The 11,828-nt window shown below is 41.6% G+C and overlaps 1 protein-coding gene across 1 annotated transcript; it reads right to left on the minus strand.

Annotated features, from left to right (window-relative positions):
- Positions 1-858: 858 nt before the first annotated feature.
- Positions 859-4,279, minus strand: LOC107818848 (WD repeat-containing protein VIP3-like). Its single transcript, XM_016644898.2, has 2 exons — positions 3,828-4,279; positions 859-1,634 (listed from the first exon to the last, which is right to left on the minus strand). The coding sequence occupies exons 1-2, from the start codon at positions 4,164-4,166 to the stop codon at positions 999-1,001; spliced, it is 975 nt and encodes a 324-aa protein (XP_016500384.1). The 5' UTR covers positions 4,167-4,279; the 3' UTR covers positions 859-998.
- Between the last annotated feature and the right edge of the window lie 7,549 nt (positions 4,280-11,828).

Below are 11,828 nucleotides of genomic sequence, written 5' to 3' on the forward strand. Positions count from 1 at the left end.
ACGCTAGACTAGATTGTCAGTGCCGTGCGGGAAAACCAATGTCGTGAGCAATTGCGGAAGCTGAGAGAGAATTAGGTTTTGAATGATGATGATGATTTTATTGATGAATGAAAATGCTGATTACAATGATGCGGTGTCGAGGGGAGAGACACCAGAAAATGCTGATTGAAATGTTTGATTGTTTGGTCCCCCTTAATAATGCTTAAAAAAATAAACCAACATTACAAGACTAGTCCTAATAAAGCTGTAGAAGCACACTGAAATGAAAATGATGTAAACTAGCCTATGATTACAATGAAAAGGACTTAGATTATTACAAGGTAAAACTAAGTCCGATGGCAGCATCTTTGTCTTGCGGGTCAGGGTCTGCGCGCGCGTTGTTGTGGGCGCGCGCGACACTTGATGTGCTGGCCTGAGGCTGGGCACTGGTGCTTGGCATCAGGGTCTGTGCGCGAGGCGCTGTTGGAATGGGCCTGCAGCTGGGCGCTGGCGAGGCATCAGGATCTGCGCGCGCGGCATTGTTGTCATTGGCCAGCCCTTGGGCACTGGCGAGAGGCATCGGTGGGGCGACAGAGGCGCATGCGCGCTTGTCACTTGGCGCAGCCAAGACCACGGGGCCAACCATGGCGCTAAGCATTGTGAGGCTTGCTAGGCCGCCATGGGGCGCGGCCAAGGGGTCATGGGGCGTGTCTGGAAAGCAGCCCATGACAGTATGCATACAAACTTGGATAGATAGGGTGCCTGTGATCTAATATTTGGATTGTTTTCTGGAAGCGAAACAAATGAAAATAAAATTAAGACGTAAGACCCCCGACATTGGAGGAAAATCCCTACTGGATGCTAAATTAATTCGTTCTCTAGACATAAAATAAATAGCATTGCATATGTATGATACTCAAACCTAATGTCAAAGATGATGTCATGCCAGAAAAGAGGCCAAAATTTTTCTTGATACATACTAACATACAAGCATGGAACAGATGATTAGCCCACAACAGTCAGGAGTACTGATAGAACGATAAACTCTTGTCATCAGACACACTTGCAAGCATACAAGACCGGACATCAGTCCTTGATGTCGGACCAAAAGCCACAGCCCAAACCTGATCTGTATGGTTGGTCAAAGTTTGTGTAGCCGCTCTCATTTTAAGATCCCACAGCCTAACCATTTTGTCACTTGATCCTGTTGCAATTGCTGCTCCATCTGGGGAGACATCAACACTCAGAACCCAGCTTGAATGACCTGACAAAGATGTTAGCAAGCTTTTCCCCTCAGCATCATATACATGTACATGACCATCATCTGATGCTGAGAAGAGTATCCTTGAATCATGAAGCGAAGGTGAAAACACAAGAGACCGAACAGGCATGCAATGGCCTTCTAAAAAGTGAAGGAATTTGGCACGTGCTACATCGAAAACAGAGATAGTCCCGTCAACTGAACCACAAGCAAGAAGTCTACCATCAGGATTCCATGCAACTGAAAGGACAAATTTCTTGTTGCTGCTTTTCTCAGATGGTTGTGGGGCGGCTCCTTGAAGAGGAATTGACAATGTGGTAATAAGTTGCCACTGAGTAGTATCCCATAGCTTGACCGATGAACTACCACCACCAGCTGCTGCCAGAGTGCTACCCTGGAAAGTATGAGAACCATAAGGGGGCGACCTATAACTTTCCATAAAGATGTGTGCAGGAAAGTTAAATTCTAGAAAGGAGGCATTGCTTTATCACAAACCATGAATATCACAAGACAATGGATCAAGTAACACACATACTGGCAGAAGCAAGTCGTAATGTATGATGAGATACATTTCAAAGTCAAACAAGAAGATACATGTGGGAATGACAAGGAAACAACTAAACGCTCCAATTAACTCTTAAATAAAGGAAAAGAACCCCAATTACCGAAGAAATGTAGAACATAATCAAACAAAATATCTTGTTCTTTTTCTCCTGTTTTTGATAGGTCAATTGACCGAAACTAGTTTAGAATTCCAACGTACTTGATTGATTTGATAGGTTAATCAAAGAAAGTTCCTCATTTTTTCGTCTCAATCCCATAATATATGCGGATCGCAGCTATTTCAATATCAATAAGTTCCACACATTCTCTATTGCCATTGTGGTTCCAACAAATCTTATATCCAATTACATGAACAAACACAAAGATAAGTATGAGGAGAGCACCAAAACTTCATAACGCAGCTACTAAGTATTCAAATCCACTAAGATATTCTCAAAACATATTTACGACAAAGACAGCACAAACTTCTGGTTGAAACAGAGTCTATTTACTAATAATATCCACCACTTCATCAAATAGGTGTGCTCTTTCCATCAACATCTCAAGAGCTAGATCTTCATTCGTCATTACTCCGCTTAATCAATAATCAGTCAAGAAATATTTGGGAATCTAAATCCTTCTACTCAGGAAGGATCTTATGGCCTTCTAACAACAAGAAGTTCCAAAGAACCATCAGTAAGTAATTTTTTGAGAGGTCTTTGAATTGAAATCTATGAGGAATTTTGGCACCACAGCTCATCAACTACAACAACAACAACAACAACAACGACCCAGTATAATCCCACAAGTGGGGTCTGGGGAGGGTAATATGTACGCAGACCTTACCCCTACCCCGAAGGGTAGAGAGGCTGTTTCCAGGAGACCCTCGGCTCAAAAAAAGCAATAGGAGATAATATATTAGTACCATAAAAATGCGTAATAAAATAACAACAATATATAAGAGATACGAAATATGAAATACAGGATACGAAATACGAAATACGAAATACATGGCTGGTATAGTACAACTAGAAGGTAAAGCCCTGCATCAATAGACGACCACTGACATTCCTAGTCTAACTCCTAACTAGATAGTCTCTCTCAGTTGTGCTGTAGAAATATTCACCCTCTCCCCTAACCTACAACCTTAATGCTCGACCTCCATAATTCCCTATCAAGGGCCATGTCCTCAGTAATCCTAAGTCGCGTCATGTCCTGTCTGATCACCTCTCCCCAATACTTCTTAGGTCTCCCTCTACCTCTCCGCGTGCCCACTACAGCCAGTCGCTCACACCTCCTCACCGGTGCATCAGTGCTCCTCCTCTGAATGTGCCCAAACCATCTGAGTCTTACTTCCCGCATCTCATCAACTAAACTAGTAAAATCAGTTATTACCTTACAAAAACGTGAAAATAAGGGAACCCCATATTGTTACACCGATTTGAAGTGTTGAGCTAGATATACCAAGGCAGACATTTACATCGAGCTCCTAATCAGAGTTTGTTATAGCAATGCAATTTACATGCATAATTCCCTAACCTTAATATCAACTCCTAGGACAAACATTAACAGTTCACTTAGCACTAGAAGAACAAATTATATTTGTCCAACAGCCAATCAAAAAGATAAGGAAAAAGAGAAACTACTAGATAATCAACTACCAGTAAACATCATTCAATTTAATCAGCTAAGCCTCAACTTCAAACTAGTTGGGTCGGCTATTTAAATTGTCGCTATTGGTACTGGACCTGACCATATAATTCAGATACTGGAGAATAATGTCTCTTAGAACAAAAAGTTTAGTTTTTTGAAGCTAAAGGTTCTCTTAGCACTAGCCCCAACGCTTTGTTCTAGTGGTAAGAATACAGTTTGTAATGTGTGGCTATCTAAATAGAAAACTAGAAGATTTCTCGGTTACAAAAAAAGGTTCTCTTAGCACTACCATACAAGTCTCTAACTAAACCGATGAAAACCTAGTGAAGACTATAACTTTATGCATAAATATTTGTACGAGAACACTATAAATTTCAAATTCCTTACTTACATTGGGACTAAATTGCAATTGCCAAACTTCGGAAGGAGGAGCTTCGAGAGTAGCAATGGTCACATTAGTATCAACCTCAAATACTCTAATAAAGCTATCTATTGAAGCCGATGCGGCGATTCTCCGAGTAGGATGAGCTGTAACAGATACGACGCCGAGGCAGTGACCGGTGAAAGTTTGAATACAAGTGAAGTTTTTCGGGTCCCATAGCCTTACGGTTTCGTCGAGACCTCCGGTGAGAAGTAGCGCCGGAGATTCCTCCGTCGACGGAATCCACGCCGCCGTCCAAATGGAGTCGTCGTGTGCGTTTTGTATGCTGTCTAGTGGAGCTAATTTCATGGTAAGTATTGGCTTTTGGTTAAAATGTTAAAACCCTAGGAATTTCGCAATCGGAGAAGGAGACGGTTGAGTTTTATGTGTATTTTTGACAATTGCGTCCTTTATGTTTTGATATTTTGTTTAAGCCGGCGTTTCGACATATATTTGATTGAAATTTAAAAAATAAAGGATTTTAAATTTGTGTTGCAAGATAATTTTTAAAAATTAAAATTATATTTGGATATGCATTTTATTTTAAAAAAATAAAGTTTCGTAAGTAGATGAAAAATTTTACCGAAAAACTGACCAGTTTTTAAACTTCAAAATTTTTTAAAACTGATCACATTTCATGAACATATAATATTTTAATTTTATTTTTTGTTAAAAAGAAATTAAAAATATCTATGTCCGAACGGAAGCTAAAATGTGATCCTCGTGAGAGAAAAGTGTACGCAAAAATGCTTAAAAATTTTGTTCAAAAAATTTTCAAACCATTTGAAATGTTTAATTACTTTCCACTTTGGTGGAATGATAAGATAAAAATGGCAAAGAGATGTTATAATTCTGTTAAAGTGCTAAACTTGAATGTAATGATAATGTGACATAATTGGTCGCCTGGAAATCTTTACTTTAATAATGATTTAATTGAGCCTCCTAATATTATGGTAAAGACTTTATTTGCATTATAATGAATTTCTTGAAATAATGCTTGCTAATTCTTCCAATGGTACTTTATATGATAATTATGAGTTTGTATTGGTCAAAATCTGACCGCTGTGGTTGACCCAATCGGGACTACGTCCAAACAACGGGATAAAGAAAGACGCCCTGATTTGCTCCAAATCCCGTGTCCGCAGCGTCTGCCAAGTCGAAGGACAATATTTAGGGGACGACAAAAACGGACGTGGTACGAAGAGGCTATGGCCCAAATACATAGCTAGAACTCCATGACTATATATAGGGATGGAACCTTCCTAAGAATGGGTTTTTTTTTTCTTTTCCTCTCCTTTGTAATCTCCTTAGTAAACAGAAAGTAAAACAATCTTCCAGGGAAGATGTACAACAGTCATATTCACCAATTGGTGAAAGAAAGAATGAAAAGCTTCGATAATTTGTTGCTTCTATTTCATTTTACGTATCATCACACGATTTGTTTACATATCTGGAGTTTTATTATGTTTGACTAAGATTTGCCTCTTCAACTTCTTTGATTGATTTAATAAAAAAGATTTTAATATCTTTTGGTCAAACAATTTGGCGCCGTCTGTAAGGATTTCTTAGTGAAAACTTCCTGATCTTCTCCAGATTGAAAACCGGAAACATGGCCACTCGCCAAAGAGAACGATAATGATACGCTTACAACTGTTTCAAAAAAAACGAAGGAAACGGAAAAGGAGAATTAAGCACTTCGCGGCCAAATGAGAGGAAAGAGAGCTAAATACAGTTACTGAATTCAGAAAACACCACACCCATCAACATCAAAGCGTCAAGCAAAACGAGCAATGCCGCAGGTCCACCTTCATTCTCCAACTCATTGAATCGAAATAAACAAATATCATCCTAGCCCACCTTCTGCCGATTGCTCGAACAAGAACGTGATTACCACACGGGCGGGCGAGCGAGGAAATAACCCAACTGAAAAAGGGGAAATTACTACAAAACAACCGAAACATCACCCACCAAACAAACCCAGCCCCTAGGAAGCGACACCCCTTGAATGGTCCTCCCTCGTCCTCGCCAAGAAGGCATCCCAAAAGGGCCTTCCCAAGGACCTAACAACCGGGGAGGCGAGGGGAAAATCCCCGAAGTCAAAATGTAATTCATCATCCCGCCCGTCAATGACATTTCCATATTGGAAAGCAAAAAGGCAAATAGGGAAACTCCAATATGCGTGTGAAACGAGTGTGAGCAAAGCAACAACGTTCTCTGCTCCCCAACATCACACTCCCGATGCAAATAAAATCAGGCGAACTGGGACTCCCCCCAGAAGATACCCAACTCTACGGAAAATCGGGACTAACGACGGGTTAATATTTCGATGAAAGTTTGAAATAACACCCTTAAGGCCAAGGGCCTTCGCCAAAGAAAAGAGTTCGACCTCGATCGAACAACAACGGGTTAATATTTCGACGAAAGTTTGAAATAACACCCTTAAGGCCAAGGGCCTTCGCCAAAGAAAATAGTTCGACCTTGATCGAACAACGACGGGTTAATATTTTGACGAAAGTTCGAAATAACACCCTTAAGACCAAGGGCCTTCGCCGAAAAAAAAGTTCGACCTCGATCGAACAACGATGGATTAATATTTCGATGAAAGTTCAAAATAACACCCTTAAGGCCAAGGGTCTTCGCCAAAGAAAAGAGTTCCACCTCGATTGAATAACGACGGGTTAATATTTCGACGAAAGTTCGGAATAACATCCTTAAAGCCAAGGGCCTTCGCCAAAGAAAAGAGTTCGACCTCGATCGAATAACTACATGGTAATATTTTATCAGGAAAAAGAAAGGGAAAGAAAGACTGGGACTCACGACGGGATAATATTTTGATATAAAGCCCGAAAGCAATATCCCTACGGCTAAGGTCATTATTAGAAAAATAGTTCGATACCATTCGGACTATGATGGGACAACATCTCGACACAAGTTCGAAAAACACTGTCTCGCTAGCCAAAGCCATCACCAAGGTCCCATTCAACCCGTGTGACACTAAATTCCCAAAGAGTAGTAAAATCGTCATGTGGGACTCTACTTCGCACCAAAGTTATGGAAAGCAAAACAGGGGAAAAGTATAGAAGACGTATAGCAATGAAAAATTCCTCTTTATACAAAGTCGCTGCACAAACAATCGCAGACTACGGACGGCTTGAACCAACAGAGCCTAAAAAGAGGAAGAAACAATGATAAAAAAAAGGAAGACAGAAAACAAAGACAACAATCTTTCACTCGAGGTCATCACTGCCACCATCATCACCACCATCTCCAGGAAGTCCTCCCTCATCATTCGCACCCTCATCGACTTCCGGCATTGCAGAGTCATAACTAAAGTTGATACGAGCCTCTCGTGCCTTCACCCAAGCTCCTTCATATGCGGCCTCGGTAATGTTGCCCGCCTCCCACAAGCTCTTATATATGTCCCACTGGGCTTCAGCATGAACCCAAAGCTCATGCAATTGGCGGGGAACAACGGCGGAGGAAGATTCGACTTGAGCCAACAGTTGCACCTTTTCGGCCTAAAGTGCAGCGACCCGATCTCCTAAGGACGACGCATCCCGGTCGATCTCGCCAATACGCTCCTCGAGCCTCGCTTCCCTCAGCGTGGTTGTCGCCCTCTCCGACTCCTGCTCTGATCGGAGGACGCAAATAGTGTTTTCTAGAGCCGCCACCCTCACCAACGCCGATGACCAGGCGGTCTCGATGTTCTCCAACCTGATAACCTTTCTCTCCAACTCGGCCAATTTTCCCATCCACTCCGCACTCATCGCCTTGACCTTGATAAGATTCTGCTCCATCTCAGACTGCATCGACCTCAGCTTCCCCTGAAGATATTCACACTCTGCAGCAACCGCTTTGCCCAACTCAAGCTCTTCGTCCTTTGCACAAAGTTGCTCCTCGAGTACACTCTTACTACGAATAGCCTGCATTAATTCCTAATCCCTCTTATCCAACTCCTCGCCAAGAGATCGATCACCAGGGTTCGTCTTTAACCGTTCGTGCATCTCACGACACTTGTTGCGATAGCGCCGATATTTCTCCAACATCTTTAAGAAAATCTTAGCCCAAATGTTGGCCCTACGAGCACTCTCTATTTCCACTATGTACGTCTGAAAAACGAAAAGATGGGTTAAAACCACATCACCAAGAAAAACGAGAGAAATATGAAAGAAAAATGTAACGTACTCTCAGGCCTATAGTGGCCACTTCATGCATTAAGTCAATATCGAGAACGTCCCGAAGAGCTGCATTCTCAACAGTAGAGCACAAGATGTCAAACTGCGGCACCAGGTCCTCTGTATCCCCCAGGAGATTGATGTCCGACGAGATCTCAAGAATATGGGATGAACCCCCCGCATGAACCACCGAACAGGTAAGACCCTTCTCAAACATCCTAACATCGTCAGGATCAAGATCAGACTCAGATTCATAGTTGTCAACTACGACACCCTTCCCCTTTTCTGCGGCCGATGAGGAAGCACGACCCCGACACCGAAGATGAAGGCCCGTCCAAAGCGGCAACAGCGGTCTCAAGAGTCTAACCCCCATCACGGCAGGTTATTGGTCAATCCTCGCGGCCAGGATATCCTCCGGAGGGACAGGCACAATGGCTGGCTCTATCTCCATGGGTGGATTGGCGCCAACTCCCGCCTCCAACCCCGTCAAGGGAAGGACTTCCTCCAGATTTATCACAGCTGCAGGAGCCGCTTCAGTCTCCACCCGCCGCCTCTTTGATGGCCCTTCCCCTTCTGCAGTATGGAAAGGTCTCTTCGCTGGGTAAATAGCAGGGGTCGGAGTCCTCGCTCGAGGGGTAGCCGCCATGCGTACTACAACAACTGTAGATTCAACTGAGGTCAGACAATAGATGCTAAAGCAGGGCGAGCAAACGATGAAGGCTGACGAAAAGCTAATGGGGGAGCCCTCGCTCTTCGTACTCTCCCTAACATCGACAAACATCACATAAGAAATAAAATTAAAAAAAAAGGAGGAAAAGAAGGAAGAAGTACATCAAACAAAAATGATATTACTCACCAGTAAGGGTCTTGCGTCCATAATTCTCATAGAAGGATGACCATGTGCAGACCCCCGCCGTATGAGGAAGGAAGGCGCTCACCCACTCGCGGATGCCATCAACGGGTGGGGGAGGCAGTTTCGCAGCTGTGAAAACACAAACAGTTTTCGTACTATTCAAAGGGAAAGCAGTCGGGTATCATTCCGACCCAAAGTATAAGGACTTACGTGCAAAATTCCATTTCTCAGGGAACCCTGTAGGATCTGCCACAAGATGCTCGGTACGCACATAAAAATAGTTCTCGTAGAAGCGACGATTGGCTCTGTCGTCCATCTTTACCACCAAGCTCTTCGACCCTCGGTGGTGCATGTGAATCATCGTGCCACGAATGAGTTGAGTGGAGAAGATATTGAGCATGTGCTCCAAAGTGATCTCACGGCCGGCAAGCTCCGCAAATTTGAGCAGCATGAGGAACAACTTATATAGGTACGACGTAAGTTGAGCCGGGCATACCTCGTAAAAGCGGCAAAAGTATACCAACAAGAGAGGGAGAGGAAGCGTGTACCCAACAAAAAAAGGGTAGGCGTAGAACGTACAATACCTTGGGCGGTCGAAATGGACTATGTCGTCCCCCACCACCGACACTATTTCGACATATTGAGGAATTCCCCACTTAGCCCTCAGGTCTGCAATCCCCTCTTCATTAATGACGGAGGGAGGGGGTTCCGGTTGCTCCCCGACGGGACTGTGGAAATCAGTCCATGCCTTCCCGGGGCGAGGCAAGATCTCAGTCACCGACGGGACCTCTTCATCCTCTACCACTTATACTCCTCCAGCGTCCACAACATCATCTTTCGACGCTGGAGTTATGGCGGGAAGGTCAGCGCGAGAAGAATCACTAGCCATTTATATCAGTTTGATAAAGGAAAGGGGTAAAGAAAAGAAAAGATGAAAGTTCTTGGCTAACCGGAGGAAACCAAAAATTCGGAGTATCAAGAGAAAAGAAGACTCGCAAAATTCTTTCAAGTAAAGGCAAGGAAGTGTGTCACTCGAATGGTGAAATCCTTCTATTTATAAGAGGCATAAATTCCCCGAGCACGAAACCCAAGAGTCGCCAATTGAAGTTGATGGGGCACGAAACGGTTCAACCCCCTGGGAACGTGTGTCATAATGGCGACAACCACGATTAACGTTTCAAGTTAAACGATGTTTCGGTTCCGAAACGGCCGCAACGGCTCAGAGATATCGAAAGGGCGCCAATACACCACTTGATTCTGAAAATCATACCCAAGGGGTAAACAGTCAGATTTCTCTTCGATAAGTGAAAATCATCATCCGTCCATCGGGCCCGACCAGGGATGACCCTGGCAGACGGAGAGACTAACTGTATTGGTCAAAATCTGACCGCTGAGGTCGACCCAATCGGGACCATGTCCAAACAACGGGATGTAGAAAGACGCCCTGATTTGCTCCAAATCCCGTGCCCGCAGCGTCTGCCAAGTCGAAGGACAATATTCAGGGGATGACAAAAACGGACGTGATACGAATGTGCTATGGCCTAAATACATAGCCAGAACTCCATGACTATATATAGGGATGGAACCTTTCTAGAATGAGATTTTTTTTTTCTCTTCCTCTCCTCTGTAATCTCCTTAGTAAACAGAAAGTAAAATAATCTCCAAGGGAAGATGTACAACCGTCATATTCACCGATTGGTATTTTTCGCTATAGATGGTAAGGGTACTCTACCTCACGTTTCCCCATTCAGTTTCGAGTGAAAGACATGATTCGTGATAATAGAAGATAATGAAGAAAGACGAAATTTTGTAATATGTTAGTCATGTTATTTTTTATTTGATGACAACTGTTTCAGAAAGTAGGCCATTTTCATATTTAGAAACTATCTAATCTTAATATTTTTATTTTGCCACTATTTACATATTCTTATTGAAATTTGGTAAAAAAAAATGTTTTTGTGGGAAAGAGCATTTACAGTTGGAGACTTTTAGACCAACAGATTGATTTTGACTTGGATGTGAAGATTCTATATATCCAAACAAAACAAACAGCAGCAGCCACTGATAGAGGCGGCCCGACGAATTTTGTAGCTTAAAACTAAATTTTATGAGAGACCTTAATTTTTAAATTTTGTTTTATTATTTATTTGAAGTCTATTTTTATTTAGCTTTTCTTAGATACAAAATTATTTAATTTTCTTATAATCAATAACTCCTAATAAGTATTTCTCAATTGATATTATAGCTAATCCACTTAACCTTTTTTGTGACATTGTTGTTATTAGGTAAGATTTTATCAATTTTAGTTTTGAAAACTTCTTTCCGCTGAAGCAACGGTAACTTGAGTTATGAACATTATTCTATAAGCAATTTAGGCATTTGTTAAAGAATTAAATCTTTTTATTTGATTAAGTGTATCAATTAAACTATTATCTTCTAATTGTACTATTTTTCTTGATACTTTTAATTTAGAAAATAAATCTAAACCGTCAATATCTAATTGGTTATTATACTTTAAGGACATTCAAGATTAAGGCAATATTTTTTCAAATTTCCAACATCTAGTGATTTTGGTTTTTACTGCCAAATAGAAAATCAAAAATATTTTCATATGTTTCGAATTGTTCAAATCTATTTTAAAGTTAGAAAAAATAACCTTGTCTATTATGTATAAAAGTAATCAACTCTAAAGGACTCTTTGAAAGAGTTTAAAAAATTTCATTATCAATATTTGCATCAAATTGTTACTTCCTATATATCACACGTTTCTTACGAAATTCGGGTTCGATATTTATTTCAAGTGCAATTTCCTTAGTAGAAGTCATAGTAATTGCAAATCCTTCTTCTCTATATTTGTTAGAAAGAAATCAAACTTTTTTATTTTACAGAGCTCTTTTTTAAACTTATACATAATCTATTATAGTATAACAAAAAATAGGCCCC

The sequence above is a fragment of the Nicotiana tabacum genome, chromosome 8, assembly GCF_000715075.1.
Source record: "Nicotiana tabacum cultivar K326 chromosome 8, ASM71507v2, whole genome shotgun sequence".
In the NCBI taxonomy this organism is placed as follows: Eukaryota; Viridiplantae; Streptophyta; class Magnoliopsida; order Solanales; family Solanaceae; genus Nicotiana; species Nicotiana tabacum.